General features: G+C 50.9%; 1 protein-coding gene across 1 annotated transcript; it reads right to left on the reverse strand.

Annotated features, from left to right (window-relative positions):
• On the reverse strand, positions 1–18982 carry JPT2 (Jupiter microtubule associated homolog 2). Its single transcript, XM_038540820.1, has 5 exons — positions 18872–18982; positions 13259–13407; positions 7455–7597; positions 3544–3592; positions 1–2672 (listed from the first exon to the last, which is right to left on the reverse strand). Exons 1-5 carry the CDS (start codon positions 18913–18915, stop codon positions 2491–2493), a joined length of 567 nt encoding a protein of 188 aa, XP_038396748.1. The 5' UTR covers positions 18916–18982; the 3' UTR covers positions 1–2490.
• Between the last annotated feature and the right edge of the window lie 336 nt (positions 18983–19318).

Consider the following 19318-nt stretch of genomic DNA (forward strand, 5'->3'; position numbering starts at 1 on the left):
TCGAGGACATGATTGCTACGTTTAATTCAATGGTTATACCCAATCCTGTCTTGTAAAAACAAAACACCCCTATCAAAACTACATTGTGATGTGAGTACAGGTTTCTCGTTTTTGATACAGCTCTAGAAAAAAGTTGGCACCAAATGCACATTAAAAAACGTTTTAAGGCTTAATGAAAATACGGACCAAGGATTCCAAAATGCAGCTTAGAGGTTGAGAACAGGATGCTGAGTTAATGAACCTTCCAAATACAGGCAGTCCCCGGTGTATCGAGCATTTCCCAAATATAAATGGCCACGTCCATCGGGCTCACAGGAGTAGAAGTCCTCTCCTGCTTCTCTGTGACCAGGCTACCAGACACCTAAACCCACTTCTACAGCCCCAGGGAGGGAAGGGCAGGGAGAGCAGGAAGGGAGGGCACCCATCTGTACTGCACAGAGGCTCCTGCTCAGTTCCCCTGTGCCTCCATCCCTACTTCTGCTCCCCACTTCCACCCAAGATCCCTGCTATGGACAGAACGAGGGAGCTCTTCCTCTCACTGGGTGGAGAGCGAGTGCAGGGGTGAAGCCACGGGAACCAGCACTACGACCGCAGCGTTCTTGGCAATTCAGCCTGGTGTTCACATATCAGTCTCTTGAATGTTAAAAACCACAAGACAGTCATAAGCGGTAGTTCATTTTTACCATTAGGACATCGTGTTAAGCAAAAGTTAGTGTGTTTGGGCTTAAACCCTAACTACCATTAATGACTTTTTCTAATGGGGAAAAAAATGTTCTGAATTCCAAACTTTCCTATAAATGACCATTTGCAGGGTGCAGACAGGACTTGAGAGTCACATGGAATGAGTTTCTTGCCTCCCAAGTGAACCGGGCAGTGGAAAGGAGGAAAAGTCTTTGGTTGACAAAGCCACGTGCAGATCCCCCCAGCGTGCCAGGTGTGAAAGGTGGAGTTCGGCAGGCAGCTCCAGCAGGCACTTAAGTGACTAAGCCACTGTGGGTGTGATGAAACGCAGCGCTGTTGCTTTTCTAAATTTCTGTAATGATGCAGGTATTCTTAGTACCTGGCACTGGCTTTGTAGGCACTCATACCAAGAGGCACCCCCACCCAAAGCCTGTGCCCTTGGTCCAATGTGAGGTGTGAGGACAGAGACGGTAGCCCTGTAGGTGCTAACTGGGAGAACCTTCGCCTGAGGGAACCTGAGGCAACAGGACCCTGGCCAGCCTGTTATCTCTGCCGGCAAGTATCAGGGAATAGGCCAGTTGGGACTTGGATGTCAAACTACTTTCTGGCCCCAGGTCTCCAGGTCTCTTCTGGAAACTGAGAGGTTCTGCAAAGCTTTAGAAAGAGCAGCTAAGCAAACTTTTTTCCTCCTGGTTGTACCTGAGCAACTGACTATTTCCTAGAAAGGTGCGAGAAACAAGGCAGAGTCAAGAGTCACTTAAGTAAAGCTGGTATTTTAGGAAAGCTCTTTAGATAATATTAAGGATTCAACCCTAAGAAGCATCGCTCCTTCCCACTGTCAACAGGAGTAAAGATGTATGGAGGACTTAGGTAACCCCACTGCCTGGATGCATGTGGGAGGTTCTGTAGCTGCAGGAGTCAGGGGGCTCGCCAAAAGGAAGAGCCATGGCTGGAGAAGGGAGCTGCCCGCATCCCTGGAGCCAGGCACGGGCCTAGACTGGAGGCCGCCAAGGAAAAGAGGGAAGAATTCACGGCCAAATCAGCCTGGGGATGAATGGCCTGAATCCTATGTAAGGTCTGGCCAAGCCGGCAGATGGCAGAAACGGAGCACCTCAGAGGATCAGGGCACAAAATCTTTCCGTAAAGCATGAGACTGAGAATGACTTTTTGGTTTTTGTGGACAGCTGCCGAGGACCAGCAACCGAGGTGGCTCAGGAAGCGTGCAGAGCGACACATGGGGGCTGACCGCAAAGGAGGCAGCAGGGGCCCACGGCAGCCGGCCCGGGGACAGGGACGGTCCCGCGGTGAACGGGGTGAGGACCCGAGGGGCCAGCCAGAGACCCCTGGTCCCCACCAGCAGTATTTTGGCCTGTGCCTCACTCCTCCACCGCCAGCAACACACAGGCTGTTTTTATTTTCTTGCCAAGACTTCAAGTTTAAACTCTGCTACCGTGTCGGTGATTCCTGGACCCCAGGCAACCAGTGGTGTGTTGGTGTGGCGAGACTGTGGGCAGCCCCACGTCCCTGGGCCTCAGCGCCGTTGGGTGCCACCTGCCCCCACGCCCCTCACACAGTCCCGTCACATCTGCAGTTACCAGTGAGTCCCATTTCATCCCCACCGAGAGGTCTCTTGGCAGTCTGCACGGTGAGGTCCTCCGCGGCTGTGATGGCAGCAGAGCCCGAGCGGCACCCCCAGATACACAGCAGACCCTCTCCCCACCGGGCTCCTGTGGACTAAAAGAAACTATAGTATCTGAAATCCTATCTCTTCGGTTTCTCGACTGGCTACAGGGGAAGCAGCAGCCTCTCCTAGTAGAAGGAGATACTGGATTTGCCTCCAGGTGGGTTGAGGACTTTGTTGTGAGAACGAGGCCTTGGGCCCAGCCTGGGCTCGTGGCTGTCACCTGTGGGCATGGGCTGCTGGGCGCGGCCTCCTTCTCCAGGGCCTCCCTTCTCACCAGGCTCTTCTCTGGGTGACGTGCTCGTTGCGGCTGTGGGACAAAGTCACATGCCATGCCGTTACAGGCCACCCATGGACCAAACAGGCTGGCTGGCCGGTCACGATGGGAAAAGAGAGCACCCAGAAAGGCTACCATCTTGTTCCAAGAAGCCTTTGATTAGCAGAGATCGTTCCTGAAGTAGGCACAAACCTGGGCCTTCATACTATAATGTCCCGAATAAATTCCTGAGTAAGTTATTTCTTTACACTGCTTGGACCCCATTCCCCTTTCTTCGACATCAAGGATAAATAAACTTTCTCAAATTGAACACACAAAGAAGAGGGAGCTCACCTTATCTGGGGATCCAGCAAGGTGATTGATGCAAGGCTTGCTGACCCTCGCACTCGGACTTTCTAGATAAAGGAATGCCCCCTGCCCAGTGCGAGGTGGGGCTCCGAGGCAGCACCCCTGCCCTGGGTGGGCCTCATGGTCTCCCTTCTCACTTTGCGGCTCTCTTGCTCTGCCCCCCCCCCCCCCCCCGCCCCCCGCCGGCCCTGCTCTTCTGCATCAGTACAGCCTGGGCTGCACTTGCTCGGATTCATTAAAGGCTCCAGAGCCCTGCCCTTCACTACATGAGATCAGCTTCCAGAAGGGGAGCCCTGGCCGTCGACCTAGGCTGACCTCCAATGCTTAGCGAGCGGCTGGAGGAGACCAGCTGGCAAATTTTCTACCTGAAATAACAGCCCATTTCCCTGGCCTTCTTCAAATACTAGGTATCCTCTTGGCAACACACATGACCTTGCTTCTTTTTGTCCGCAGGCCTGGAAGGGTCACGGAATATTCCCTCTCACCCTTGGGGCTGCACCAGCAACTCTCCCAGCGCAGGAGCACCCTGAAGAAGGGACACAAAATAGCAGCTCACCTGTAGGGGCCGATTTGGGGTCTTCTCCTTCACACAAGAGCACGTGGTCCTGCAATAAGGCAAAGCCTAGGTCAGCACATGATTCAGACATTTTACCCTCATTCAAATGGATAAGGACAATCAGGGCACAAAGGGGTTTATTTTTAAATTTTAAACATGTTTTTTTTTTTACTGTGGAGAATTTTCACCATGAGCAAAGTGGAGGAAGCAGTGCCATGAACACCCTGCAGCCTGCAGCAGCAGCAGCTGACTCACCGCCATCAGACCTCAGCCACACACGTCCAACCAGGGTCCCTCCACCCTTTGGGAGATTATTTTTTAAAGCAAATCCCAGATATTTCAATCACCCACAAATATTCCAAGTAAATGGCTTTTAAAACTGTCCTTTAGGGGCACCTGGGTGGATCAGACGGCTAAGTGCCTGACTCTCGATTTCAGCTCAGGTCATGATCTCCAGGTCGTGTGTGGGATTGAGCCCCACATCCCACTCCCTGCTGAGTGGGGAGCCTGCTTCTTCCTCTCCCTCTGCACCTCCCTGTGCGCATGCATGTACTGTTTCTCTCAAATAAATAAGTAAATAAAATCTTTAGGAAAAAAAAAATTCTTTAAAAAAAAACCCATAACCGTAATAGCACCTTCACAACTGTGAAACTAAATGACACCTTAAGAGCCTAACACCTGGTCAAATTATCAAACAGAACTGTGTTTTCACGGTTCATCCATGAACCAGGTGCATCTTTATTCCTCCTCATGGCCGGTAACATCCCATTATATGTGTGTAGCATATTGTTTATTCATTCACCTATTGGTGGACACTGGTTGCTTCTGCCTTTTGGCTACTGTGAATAATGCTATTAAAACAGGTGTAGGGGATCCCCGGGTGGCTCAGCGGTTTAGCACCTGCCTTCAGCCCAGGGCGTGATCCTGGAGTCCCGGGATCAAGTCCCACATCGGGCTCCCTGCATGGAGCCTGCTTCTCCCTCTGCCTGTGTCTCTGCCTCTCTGTGTCTCTCGTGAATAAATAAATAAAATCTTTAAAACAAAACAAAACAGGTATAAAAGTCACCTGTTTGAATGACTGTCTTCAACATTTTGGGCCGTACACTTAAGAGTGAAGTGACAGGATCATATGGTAAGTTCTGGGTCACCTACTTCGGACACTGTCCACTGTCTCCCTCTGGGGGTGCATCACTTTGCACTCCCAACAGCAATGTCAGCTCAACTTTACTGGTTGTTTTGTGCAAAGAGGAATCTCATTGTGGTTTTGACTTGCATTTCCCCCAAACATCTAAGAATGCTGAGCATCTTCTCCTATGTTTATTGACCGTTTGTATGTCTTTGGGGAAATGTCCATTCGAGTCCTTTCTTCATTTTTGAATCTGGCTGTCATTTTGTTGCTAAGCTTTGTGAATTCCTTACATGTTTTGGAGAATAAGCCTTTATCAGTAATAGCATTAGTTTTTTTTTTGTTTTGTTTTGTTTTTTTATTCATGAGAACATACAGAGAGGCAGAGACACAGGCAGAGGGAGAAGCAGGCTCTCTGTGGGGAGCCCAATGCAGGACTCAATCCCAGGACCCCGGGATCACATCCTTAGCCAAAGGCAGACACTCAACCAGTGAGCCACCCAGGCACCCCAGATGATAGGATTTTTAAGTATTCTCTTCCATTCTGTGGGCTATCTTTTCACTTTTTTTTTTTTTTGTCTTTTCACTCTTGATACTATCTTTTGATGCACTTAAGTTTTGAAAATGTTTTTGTTAGAGATTTTTTTAGTCATCTGTATACCCACCGTGGGGCTCAAACTCACAACCCTAAGATCAAGAGTCTCATGTTCCACCACCTGAGCTAGCCAGGCAACCCCAAAGTTTTAAATTTCAACGAAGTACACTTTATTTATTTAAATTTTGTTGCCTATGTCCTGGTGTCAACCACTGCCAAAACCACTTCAAGACTGTGAAGAATCAGGGTGCCTGGCTGGTTCTGTCGGTGGAGCGTGTCAACTCTTGATCTCAAGGGTCGTGAGTTTGAGCCCCACATTGGGCATAGAGATTACTTAAAATCTTAAAAAAAACAAAAAAACAAAAAAACAAAACAAAACAAAAATCAGAAAAAGATTGTAAAGATTTGTCCATTTCTTCTAAGAATCTTAGGAGGCCTTAAATTACATCTTTGATCTATTTGTATTGACTTCTATATACTGTGTTAACTGAGGGTCCACCTTTACTCTCCAGCATGTGCAGATGCAGTTGTCCCGGAGCCACTGGTATAAGAGACGAGGAGGTCCTTCCCCCATAAAGTGATCCAGGCCCCCTTGTGGAAGTACTAACTGCACAAAGGTGTGCAGGTTTATTTGCTGGCTCTTCATTCTACTCCGGGGGACTGGAGGTCTGCCCTTAGGCCAGCACTACACTGTCTGGACTGAAACTCTGTAGTGATTCTGAGACTGGGAAGTGAGAAGCCTCCAAATCTGTTCTTCATTGTCATGCTGTCTGGCTAATATTCAGGGTCCCCTAAGATTCCCTATAAATTTTAGGATAGGTCTTTCCATTTTTTTTTTTTTTTTTTTCAAGAAAAATACAATCAAACCAAACTAAACCAAATGGTTGGGACTTTGGTAGGGACTGTATTCTTTTTTCCCTTGGGGGTGGGGTGTAGAGAATCTCAAGCAGACTCCCTGCTGAGCGTAGACCCTGATGCAGGGCTCCATCTCACAACCCTGAGATCATGAACTGAGCCAAACTGAAGACTTGGACACTTAACTGAGCCACCCAGGCGCTGATAGGAAATCTATTCAAAAATCCCTTTTTAATCATCAGGATTACTGAATGCCCTCTAGTGATTGCTATGACAAGTCCTCTATTTTGCATTACTCTGAGTCCCAGTGACATCAATTAATATGAGGTATGGTCTGATTTGGGCTTGATTTTTCAACGACAAAAAAATTTTTTTTAAGATTTTATTTATTTATTAACGAGAGACACAGAGAGAGGGAGGCAGAGACACAGGCAGAGGGAGAAGCAGGCTCCACGCAGGGAGCCCGATGTGGGACACAATCCTGGGACTTGAGGATCACGCCCTGGACCGAAGGCAGGCGCTCAACCACTGAGCCACCCCAGCGTCCCTTTCAACAAGAATTTAAAGGTGGTCTACAATGTTTCATAAGGAGGTTATTTTTGGTTGTCCCTTGTTTTGTGATGTTAACCGATACTGAGATACAAGATTTCATTAAAGTCAGCAAAATGATTATACGTGAACTGTTACTCCTTCATTTCTGGCTGAAAGGAAAGTTGCTTCAGCAGTAGCCCCCCTGGGGCGTAGCTCATGTAGAGACACTGGCTGGTGCCACACTCTGTCTCCTGCCATTCTCCAACCAAATTAGACTTTTTTTTTTTTTAGGATTTTATTCATTCATTCATGAGAGACACGGAGAGAGAGGCAGAGACACAGGCAGAGGGAGAAGCAGGCTCCGTGCAGGAAGCCCGACGCAGGACGTGATCCCGTGATCATGCCCTGGGCCAAAGGCAGGCGCTAAACCGCTGAGCCACTTAGGTACCCCAAATTAGACTTTAAAAAATATTATTATAAACCCAAGAAATCTAAATACCAGCTGAATTTTAATCCAATGCAGTTATTGTACTCAGTGATGACCATTAAAAGCAGTGAAATTTTCGAATAGCCTCAGTGCCCTGGGGCAGAGTGGAGCAGCAGCCCACGGGCAGGGGGCGCATTTCTCCGTGGACTCAGGGGGGCTGTGGAACCACCACAAAGACCGCACTCAGCAAAATCTGCGCTGGCCACTCAGCCTCTTCCTGGTAACACCCACACCTACCTGTGAGCCTTTTCAAAGAGTCATTAGCTCAATTTTTGTTTCTCTTACTTTCACAATTGCTACCTGAATGTAGCCAATACCTTGGGTTTGTTTGGGTGTGCCAACGGTGAGGTGGCAGCCACGGGGGACCCAAAAATGTCACTGGTCTTCCCACCAGGTGGGTTCAGACGCTGTCGAGTCTGCACAGGTGTGGATTCGTCAAAGATACCACTTCCTTTCCCCCCTGCAGAAACAATTACACACAGTGAGCAACCCACAACAGCCACCTGGCACCACCCTCCACCTTCACTACTTCAGGGACCTGCCGTCATGGGACACCCAGTGCCAGTCCCCAGCTGAGGCCAACAAGGAGGGGGTGATGACGTTGGTGAGGGTTCCTAAAGACCTATGTCTTTATCAGGGGCCTGCTGGGACCTTCATTCCTGGGCTGGGCCCTAGAGGCAAGACGGTAAGATGGCATAGAACAGCATTTCCCATTTAGACTTCCTTAACCTTGAACTTGTGCTGTCCTGTTAAAGACTCGTCTTCATTAAACCCATGAAAAATTCTTTATGTTCAAAGCAAACAATTCCATTTTTAGGTCAGATAGATAGAACTGAATTTAACAACACGCCATACTCAAGGCAGACCTGTAATCTGGAAAATAACACCATTAGTCATTCTTCTGACCTCATTCTGGCCGGAACTCCCAGTGACAAATAGATATGTCAGCAAATTATGGACACTTAACATCCTACATGCAGCTCTAGGTGATGCGATGAGTCGTAACGAAAACATGCTTCTGACAAGTAACTTCTCATGAGCTGATGATTCTGGCCAGACATCAAGGTCCACGCCCGGACTCCTCTGTTAGGCAGAAAGACGGCTGCCGCACACCACGAGCTGGCCGCGTCTCTGCTTGGCAAATGCCAGTGCCTTTCCCCAGAGAGCTGTGTTACTGGAGGTGGGCCGCCACTCGTGGCCCTGGGACACCGAGGACTCACAATCTCAGAAGCGGAAAGAAAGGTGTGTTGCGCTAAGGGGCGGGCCGACCACACAACTTCCTTGGCCTCTCTGTGCCCCCAGATGCTCAACTGTCAAACGGGCAAAACAGAAGGACGAGCTTCAATGGTCCCTTCAATGGCTCACAGCAGCTCAGGCATCAGGTGCCTAGAACACTGCCAGGGACATAAATGCTCAATAGACGTTCACTCTACTTTCCTCGTAGTGATAAGGGAACTCTCCAAGACAGATACACCGCTCGGTGAAAAGAGGCACGAAACCATCTACACAGGGTGCGAAGTTTTGATGTACATTGAGGGGTCACCATCCACCCCCACCTCGGTCCCAGAATGCGGCTCCCTATATGGGCCGTGAGCACAGGACAAGGGACTGATGGGCTGTGGGACTCAACACTGCTTAGCATGTCCTTTCTCAGAGCTTTCATCTTTACTTACTCTTTTCAAGAACCCACATGGAAAGCAGTCACTTCCTGGCTACAATCACCCAGGCCACTAACAAACACAACGTGCATGACTAGACCCTGTGGGCTCCCCGGGGAAGGACTCGAGCTCTTGCTGGCTGTCACACCCATCGTAAGGGTGCCTGCAGCTGGAGTGGCCCCGGGGATGCAGTTTCCTGGGGACGTGGAGGAGTGCAAGCCCAGTGAAGACCGGAACAGAGCGCAGGAAGCAGCACTTTTGGGGGTGGAGAACAGGCCAAGAATGTGTGAGGCTGCCTGTGCCCGAGATGCACGCACGCCCTGTCATGTTGATGCCCACAAGCCGCCCGCCGCCCCGGGGGCTGCAGACGCCCACACTGCACGGTGCTGGGCTGCCAGGTGAAGCCCCTGTGCAGTCCCTTGCTGACTCTGAGCCTAGACACGTGGCCCAAACCTCCTGGCTTCATCTATCAACCCTAAGGAGGCCACAAGGAGCAAGAGTACTGACCCAGGGCCACTGGTGAGATAAGCAAGTTAATCCATGTCAAGCAGGCAGAGGGTGCTGGGCACAATGAGCCCTCAATGATGCTGCAGGGCTGCCATCAGCAAAAATGTCTCCACCACAAACTGGGGAAAGCATTCCATCCATACTGTGCTGTTTCCGGTTGTACAACAAAGGCTTAATTCTTTTAAAAATGCTCATTCAGGGCAGCCAGGGTTGCTCAGTGGTTGAGCATCTGCCTTCAGCCCAGGGCGTGATCCTGGAGACCAGGGATCGAGTCCCGCATCAGGCTCCCTGCATGGAGCCTGTGTCTCTCTGCCTCTTTCTTTTTGTGTCTCTCATGAATAAATAAAGAAAATCTTAAAAAAAAAAAAAAAAAAACTCATTCAGTGTTTTGAAAAATGAAACATAAAAGTAACTCAATTTAAAGTTTTTGGCTAAAAAAATTTAAAAAAATAAAGTTTTTGGCTAAAGACACTGCTCATCAAAAAACGGTCTTTAAATTCTGAAACATAACAAATGTTTCTAAGATATAATAATCACAAATAACAACATCCAGGTAACTACCACCTGGAAGGTACAGAGCAAGACTGGCTTCCAGAACCTTGGGTGTCCTTCCTCACACCCCAGGTCACCAAACACCTGCATTTCCTGGAGACCGTAAACTTTTTTACTGGGTGTATATCGAACTCTGAACAACGGAGCTCTATTTCTGCACTTTATAAAACGGAATCACCCTGCATGTCTATTAGTCAGCATTTTACCAGAAAGATGAACTCAGCTTTGAAGAAGGAAAAGGTGCTTGATTTCAGCCATAAAGATAAATTCAAGATTTGCTTTTTAAAGAGATTTATTGGGGATCCCTGAGCCCTGGGTGGCTCAGTGGTTTAGCACCTGCCTTTGGCCCAGGGCGTGATCCTGGTGTCCTGGGATCAAGTCCCGCATCGGGCTCCCTGCATGGAACCTGCTTCTCCCTCTGCTTGTGTCTTTGCCTCTCTCTGTGTCTCTCATGAATGAATAAATAAAATCTTAAAAAAAAAAAAAAAAACAGATTTATTTACATCAGAGCGTGAGCGCATGCATGTAACTGGGAGAGGCACAGGGAGAGAATCTCAAGCAGACTCCATGCTGAATGCAGAACCCAATGTGGGGCTCGATCCATGACCCCGAGATCATGATCTGAGCTGAAATCAAGGTCAGACACCTAACTGACAGATCCACTCAGGTGCCCGTAAGATAGGCTTTTTTCAGAACAAAAATGCAAGATAGACACCCTGCTGGCAAAGCAGTGAGCACTGGGCCCTCTTACGACCAGTCAGAGTGTCCACCAACATTTTAAGCTAATCCAGCAATTCCATTTTGAAACACTTTTCCCAACTCATTCTTCAGGTCTAAGTTAAGAGCGTGAGCTCTGGAGTCAGGCAAGCTGGGATCCAAGGGCTGACTGTGCCACACCTGGGTGTGAGCTCTGGGGATGGCAGTGAATCTCCCTGGGGCCCCACCCACCTCCTCTGAGTGCAGACGGGACCCAACGAATATATGGAAAGCAGTGAGCACAGCCCCTGGCAAATACCAAACTGTCCCCACATCTCAACCACCAGTTAGAATAGGGAGTACACTGTGGGGTAGACGTGAGCCAGGAACCAGCAGGGCCCACCCGTGAAGGGTAAAGAACCACTGCGCATGACAATCCTTGGCTAATGCCCATCACACCCTCTGTCCTGGACACATTTCTCAACCAGGCCCTCTCAGCGGAGGGTAGGAGTCAGGTCAGCTGCAGGGGGAGCACACTGGAAGTTGCCCCTTTCAGCCGTCCCTTGAGAATCCGTCCCAGCTGCAGGGGGAGCACACTGGAAGTTGCCCCTTTCAGCTGTCCCTTGAGAATCTGTCCCAGATGGTCTTCTTTTCTTTTTTCTTTTCTTTTTTTTTCTTTTCTTTTCTTTCCTTTCCTTTCTTTCCTTCCTTCCTTCTCTCCTTCCTTCCTTCCTTCCTTCCAGATTTTATTTATTTATTCATGAGACACACAGAGAGAGGCAGAGACATAGGCAGAGGGAGAAGTAGGACACCCACAAGGAGCCAAAAGCGGGACTCAATGCTGGACCCAGGGTCACACCCTGAGCCAACTGCTGAGCTACCCAGATGTCCCATCACAGATCGTTTTCAAAGAGCACTTGGCAGGACAGAAAACAGACCCCAAACAATAGCGCCAGGAGAAGCAGGAACCGAGTTCTGGCGGTTGTCACCACATCTTGTGACCACGCGCTACATAGAAGCACGCTCTCTCTCTCTGGTCATGAGAGGCCCAGGCTGTCCGCTGGGGAACCACAGGAGGCTGGGGGTCTGCAAAGTGGCACCACCCCCAAACTGCCATACATTCCAGGGACCTGGACACCCCAGGGGCAGCTCCAGACACCCTGTTGAGCCAGCAGCCCGTTACAGGTACGCGGGCTAACGGACTGTGCCTCTTCTGCTATCGGTGATACGAAAGATGTGCAGGGCTGACCACTCCAGCCCCACACCTGTACGCTAGAAACCACGAGAGTATTACTTTTAAGAACCACCTGTTGCAGGGCAGCCCTGGTGGCGCAGCGGTTTAGCACCGCCTGCAGCCCAGGGCATGATCCTGGAGGCCTGGGATCGAGTCCCACGTCGGGCTCCCTGCATGGAGCCCGCTTCTCCCTCTGCCTGTGTCTCTCTCTCTCTCTGAATGAATGAATAAATAAATAAATAAATCTAAAAAAAAAAAAAAAAAAAAAAAAAAGAACCACCTGTTGCTTCTACTATATCCACAACTTTAATCCTCCACCCCCACCCTCTCTGTCAAAAAACAACCAAACGCAAAACTAGCTTTTGAATCTAATGCTTTTGTCCTGAGTTGGTCAAAGAATATTTGCACCCAGAACTACAGCAAGGTAGGTAAGGAGCAGTCCTAGCTTTGGTGATGATGGGTTTATTATCTGCCTGGAATACTGACTCCTGCGTCTGGCCTCTCAAAATCTTTAAGGATGGACAAACCTAGGTTTCCCTCTGGGATAGATAAAGGAGAGAGCTCCTTAGGTAACTATCACCATTTGGTCACTCAACTGGATAGTCTATCAGCCAAAAAAAGATTTTTTTAAGACTGTTTCCCATTGTGACTACTGGAAGTGGGATCAGCATTAAAGAACTATACGGACTGAGTTATCCTTTTTAGAGTTTCAATCCCATGGACTATTTGATTCAAAATACTCTAAGAAAAAAAAAATTTAATTTATTTTATTTATTTATTCATGAAAGACACAGAGAGAGAGGCAGAGACACAGGCAGAGGGAGAAGCAGGCTCCATGCAGGGAGCCTGATGCGGGACTTGATCCTGCGTCTCCAGGATCACACCCTGGGCTGAAGGCAGGAGCCAAACCGCTGAGCCACCCAGGTGTCTCATGAAAAATGTTTATATGCACAACTTACACAAAGTTTGTGGAATCGCAAAGTGCCTGTGGGAAACTTGGGAGAGCCTCCCTGGTGGATACCAGAATCCCATCATCTGTCTCTGTTTCCTTAGTGCCTGGACTCAGCCAGGATCTGCCGACATAGGAAGTCATTCAAGAATGACTGAGCTGGGGGCGCCTTGGTGGCTCTTGATTTCTGCTCAAGTCATGATCTCAGGGTTGCGAGATCAAGCCCCACGTTGGCTTCTATGCTCAGCATGGAGTCTGCTTGAGATTCTCTAAGACAAATAAAACTTAGGAAAAAAACAAAAAACAAAAAACAAAAAACAAGAATGACCAAGCCACCTTCAAGACAGCAAGTAAAAGTCAGAACAAGACCATCCTTACATTCTAGAACTCTGACAGCAAGGGATAACCTATGCCAGAAAATATGTGAAAGGGGTCAACGCAAAGAAATAAAAAATGTCATCAAAAGAGCAGCATAAAACAGAACAAGCAGAGGTGAAAGGATGGAGGATTCAGGGAGGCCCATACCTGGGGGATTGGTCCTCTTAGGGATGTTCTGAGGTTCTTCAGTTGGTCCAAAAATATTAGATGCCATCCTATTGGGCCTGCTTGAAGGAGCAGCTTCTTCTGGACTTCCAAAAAGATTGCTGGCCTCTCCTCCTGGGGGCTTCATGGCCCTGGGAGCACAGAGCAAGTGTGAGACACAGAGGGCTGATGAGGCTATCACCCGCCAGGCGGTCCGGCGCAACTACGCAGGGAACGTGTGCCTTCTCGTGTCCACACCACGATTATTTAGCACTGGCAGGACTGTCTACAGCCAGCCACACAGCAAGCAAACTTCTCCACTGTCCTGAAAGTTCTCTTTGTCAACTGGGGTTAAGCCAAAACCCCTCTAGAAACATATATGCTTGGAAATTATTCCTGTGACCTCCTGCTATGTAAAATTAGTTTCCCTAAAACAATGTGGCAAACTGACCCACATTTACTAACTTTAATGCTGATTTTAATTAGTACACGAGTGTTTAATACTACAAACACACTCAGGCGCCTGGCCGGCTCAGTCGGTGGAGCGTGTGACTCTCCATCTCAGGATCGTGGGTTTGAGCCCCATGGTGGTTGTAGATAGAAGTTAAAAAATAGATTTAAAAAATTAAGACAATACCATAAACACATTCAGAACATCTGCTAAAAGCTTACTATCTGCGTCCACCCTTCCATGGGCCTTACACAGCAACCCTCTAGGGGAGCCAGTATTTCCATGGATGATGAACCTGAGACAAAGAAGCATCACTAGAAACGTGATGTAGGAAGTAGCAGAACCAGAACACAAACCCAGGCAGTCTGGCTCCAGAGCTCAGACTACACCCTCCGGCTTCTCCTAAAGGCCTCTTGAGAAAACAAGGGTCAGGACTGATGTGCAGAATCCACACAGGGAGAGCCATCTCCCGTCCTCGAGTCCCCTGACAACAGCAATCACAAAGGTCAGAGGGCACACCTGCTGGCACCTTTTTTTTTTTTTTTTTTTTTTTTAGGATTTTATTTATTCATAGAGACAGAGAGAGAGAGAGGCAGAGACACAGGCAGAGGGAGAAGCAGGCATCATACAGAGAGCCTGACGGACTCGATCCAGGGTCTTCAGGATCACGCCCTGGGCTGCAGGCGGCGCTAAACCGCTGCGCCACCGGGGCTGCCCTAGCACCACTCTTCACACCGACACATGTGCAGCAGGTGCCATGTGCACCCCAAGACCTCTCAGGCAGCCACAGCAGCACCTACCCCAAATCTTGACTGGGGGAGATTGCCATGCACCCCTTGGAGGTCCACAGGAAACACTCTGCAAGTGGAAGACCAGGACCCTAAGTCACTTTTTTTTTTTTCTGAGTCACTTTTTATTGCCATAACCGAAGAATTTGTTTGTCACAGAGCTTGCCCCGACACCCCAGGGCTTCAGACTACACCAGCACAGCAATCACAGGCCGGGGCCCCGTGCATCTTTTCAGAATACCCACAGAGATCTTTAAAATTTTTCAACTGGTCCTTCCTGGGGCCTCAGCAACAGGGCTGGCTGGGACTGCAGACACGGAGACGGACTTCCAGATGCAGAGCTCCACATCACGTGAAAGCCACGACACCGCACAAACGCTGCCCACGACTGTTCACAAGAAGAACAGGGCATCTGAAATGTTTCCAGTTTCCTCAAAACAACCAGAAAGGGAGTCATCATTCGTTGTAATTTAAGGCAAAGGGGGTTGTCAGGCTCTCTGGCTGCAAACCAGGCCTGCAGAAGCACCTCTCCGCACTAGAGAGGGCAGACAGTGTGCCAGCCTAGCCCGGGCTCACCAACCACGAAGTCAGCTCAGGCTGGCAGGCTTCCCACACGGTGCCGGGTCCCTGGCTGCCGACTCAGCACTTAGTAGTTCCTCGATAATTTGACGAAGGAAAAAAGTCACCTCAGTTTGAGAAAAAGAATTAAAAAAAAAAAAAGAAAAAAAAACCCACTAACCACACTTAAATTCAGAAAGTATTAACAAGGGATCCCTGCGTGGCTCAGCGGTTGAGCATCTGCCTTCAGCCCACGGCGTGACCCCAGGGGTACCAGGATCGAGTACCACGTCGGGCTCCCTGCATGGAGCCTGCTTCTCCCTCTGCCTGTGTCTCTGCCTCTCTCTGTGTGGTCTCATGAATAAATAAATAAAATCTTAAAAACAAAAAAGTTATTAACAAGACCTCAGGTCACACATTTTGTTAGTGGCCACGGTAAGGCCAGCTGTCTTCTGCAACCATTTATAAATCACTGGTCACAGTGACAGTCTCCAGATTTGTGGCTGGCTACAGCAGGTCCGACACGCTTGGGACTCCACAGCCATCTCTTTGGAAAGGGGGGTGGGGATGTGTAATCTTCAGAACTGAACTGAATTTAACATCAAACCTCCTGCTGATTTAAAAATCCCTATTTTACACTTATTTGAAACATGGCTCTTTTAACCTTCCAGGTCCTGTTCCAATATGACGCTGACTTGTCCTGACTCAGAGCTCTTTAGGACTCATTCTGCATCCCTGCCATCTCCCGGTCCCCTCTGCCCTGCACCCTGGCTTCACTCTCAGCACAGGCCCTACGCACCCATTGCTGTAAGCCTGCATCTGACCCTGTGCACAGAAATATGGGTGAGAGCAAGTCCTGTGCCTGGAGCAGGGGTGGGGGGGGGGTGGGCTGGGCCCTCTAGTGCTCCTATCAGTGATGCCACGGAGCGCTGAGTCTTACTGGAATTCCAGAGAACTCTGTGGAGGAGACACGGCCCAGTTTGTGGTCTCTGTGTGGGAAGGGTATCCTGAGGCAAAGGATGCAAACCAGGGTTATTGGAAATGACCAAATGTTAATTTGGAGTGGTGGAAATACAATGTTTATTACATTATTCTGTGTACTTTTCTGAATTTTACTTTATTTTTAAAGATTTGAGAGAGCGTGCACGTGCACATATACACACAGGGGTTGAGAGAGAAGCAGACTCCCCCACGGAGCAGGGAGCCTAATGCAGGGCTGGATCCCAGGACCCCGGGATCATGATCTGCGCTGAAGGCAGACGCTCAACCACTGAGCCACCTGGAATCCCTGAACTTTACTATATTTTACTTTGAAAACAAGGGAAGAAAAGTGGCAGCGAAGAAAGCTGTAGCAGATGGACCGCTGTGCATAATGGCCAAGCTACCTGGAAACGGACAGCAACACTTTCATCACAAATACAACGGGGTGGGTGCTAGGGTCTCCTGGCCTGTAGCAGTCATGCAAATCGCAGCGACTGCCCCAACAGGGTCTCAAATACGGGGACTAAGAGTCAGAGTTTTTTTTTTTTTTTTTTTTTTTTTTTTTTTTTTTAGATTTTATTTATTCACGAGAGACACACACACACAGAGAAGCAGAGACCCAGGCAGAGGGAGAAGCAGGCTCCATGCAGGGAACCCGATGCAGGACTCGATCCCGGGACCCCAGGATCACGCCCTGGACTGAAGGTGGTGCTAAACCGCTGGGCCACCCCGGCCCCCCAAAGAGGTTATTTTGATAGAAACAGAACCCACAATGGCTCAGTGTGGGCTTCACCAGGCTCCCGCTCAAGGGCGGTTACCACCAGGACACTGATTACAGGGAGGAGACGGGGGTACTAGTGAGCTCAGAACTTACAATGCTCTGAGCATTGGGGGGTTGCAGTTACATCCCCTTCTTCTCTACCCCTCAACATATGCTAATAAAGTCACAGAGTACACAAGAGGAGCCAGAAGCCTCATGACAAAGAAAAGCCACAGATACAGCTCAAGAGGACGATGGCACCAGCAGAGGCAGGGAAACAAAAGCCACTCTCACCTCTAGTTCCTGATCTTCCCTCCGAGAGCTGCTGCCTGTGTTTCAGAAAAGCTTTTGGGGACTGCTCAGACTTGGATAAATCCTTTACAGCTGAGGGATGACCTCAGACCAGGGATGGCTGAAGCATGATGCCTTTTGACAGTTCAAAGTCCCTTTAACACAAGATAACCCCTCAGCAAGAAAACAGAAGCTGCAGGGCCTTAAAAGTGGAAATCCTGGCCAGGCGATACTACAGCCACCCACCTGACTCCCTCCCTCAACAGTCAAATGTGATGTGAGGCCTTACAAGGCCTGTCCCGCGAACCAATTCCTTTAAGATGGCTGCTCAAACACAAACCGTCTGACGGATCCTAAGCAGAAGCTTCTAATTATGTTTACTCATCCAGCCCAGCAGAATGCTTTACTTCTTCAACCTCCTTTCTGTAATCCCCTCTCCAAAACCAGTCCCACAAAGCAGCGTGGGCTGTTACTTTAGAGCAAGGGCTCTGAAGCTCAGAGAGTCAACGTAACACCATCGTTAGGGCATTTATTCGTGAACTTCAGCGTTCTCTGGGCATCCGGTGCCAGGCCGTGTGGACAAACCGGATGAACCCAGAGGACAGGAGGGGGAGAGCGGGGCAGCGCCCCGCCCAGCTGGCGTGGGTGGTGCTCATCAGCGCTCACAGCACCAGCACCTGGATGCTTTCGGAGCGCTTGGCTTTGCATCTCCGGCCCTCATCAGTACACATCTGGACTCGTGTGACTGCTACTCATTGTTCCACGCTCTGATGACTAATTACTTAGGTGTGTTACTGAACGCTGACCTAGCCCCTCCAGACTTACAGGATTTGACTTACAACTGCAAGTCAAAGCAGTTCTTTCACTAATTAGCCACCCTACATGGTATTCACTCAACAGCTGTCACATACACAGTCTCTACTTTCAGGGCACGGCTAGGGGACAGAAGAGGATCACAGTAAAGAAAACTCACGGGCACCTAAGCCCCTCCCGATCTACAGAGTAAGGTGGCTCCTCCAGGGCCAAGGCAGACCTTCTCTCGAGCTCTGGCAATTCTAATTTCCCCGGGCAACCCACGGGCCGGTAGAAGTTAAGCTTGTCCGGGGTGTTGGAACCCAGTCCCAGCCTACAACCGGATTTCTGCTTCTATTACTTGCAGTTGGCTTGATTCTCCATTGGCAGTGGAGGGAGAACACCGCCTGGTCCCCAAACTATAGGACCAGGGTAGGGCACCACCTGGCCTAAGGGGGCCCCTGGCTACAGGGGGACCGGGATTAGGGGCGGGGGCTTCGGCCCCAGGGGGACTGGGGTTAGGGGCGGGGGCTGTGGCCACAGGGGGACTGGGGTTAGGGGCGGGGGCTCCGGCCCCAGGAGGACAGGACTTAGGGGCGGGGGCTGTGGCCACAGGGGTACCGGCGTCAGGGGAGGGGGCTCTGGGGTCAGGGGTGGGGGCTGCGGCCCAGGGGACCGGGACCCCGAGAGAGCGCCCAGGACGGCGACCCCCACGCGCGCCAGCACAGGGTCCCGGAGGGCGCGGCCCGGCACACACCCGCATGGTCCCCGGCTCCGGGCAGAGGAGGGGCGCGCTGGACGCGGAAGGAGAGCGGGCCCGGGGAGCCGCGCGGAGTGCGCGCCTCGGCCCCCGGCCCCCGGCCCCCCCCGCCCTCCACGGCTCTTCCCGGCGCCCCCGCCGCCCCCGCCCCGACCCCGCCGAGCGCCCGCCCCTCGCACCGGGACCCGGAGGCCGCGGCTGTGAGGTCACCGCCCCCGCAACCCCCGCCACGTACCTGGAGCCGGCCCGGCCGCCCTCGGTCTCCGGGCCCCGGAACATGTCTCCCGCAGCCCGGCGCCTCCTCGCCCGCCGCGCGGCCTTTCCCGCCCGGCCCCACGCCGCCCGAGGCCCGCCCGCCCGCGCCCACTGGACGCCGGCGACGCCAGTCACGCGGCCGCAGCCTATCGCGGCGCCGGCCCCGCCCAGGCCCCCCCCCGGAACAGAGGCCCGGCGAGGCTCGCGCCGCGCTCGCAGCCGATTGGTGAGGAGAGATGCCGCTCAGGGCTCGGGCGCCGACATTGGGCAGCGGGGCGGCGCGGGGACGGGCCCTGCTCGGGCGCACGCCTGGACCACCCGGAGCCCCGGCGCATGCGCAGACCGCGCACTGGGGAGGTGCCTCTGGCGGCCGCGGGGCGGAACGGAGCGGGGCGGGGCCCGGGGTTGGGGGACCGGCCCGCCCAGC

Source organism: Canis lupus, chromosome 6 (assembly GCF_011100685.1).
Source record: "Canis lupus familiaris isolate Mischka breed German Shepherd chromosome 6, alternate assembly UU_Cfam_GSD_1.0, whole genome shotgun sequence".
Taxonomy (NCBI): Eukaryota; Metazoa; Chordata; class Mammalia; order Carnivora; family Canidae; genus Canis; species Canis lupus.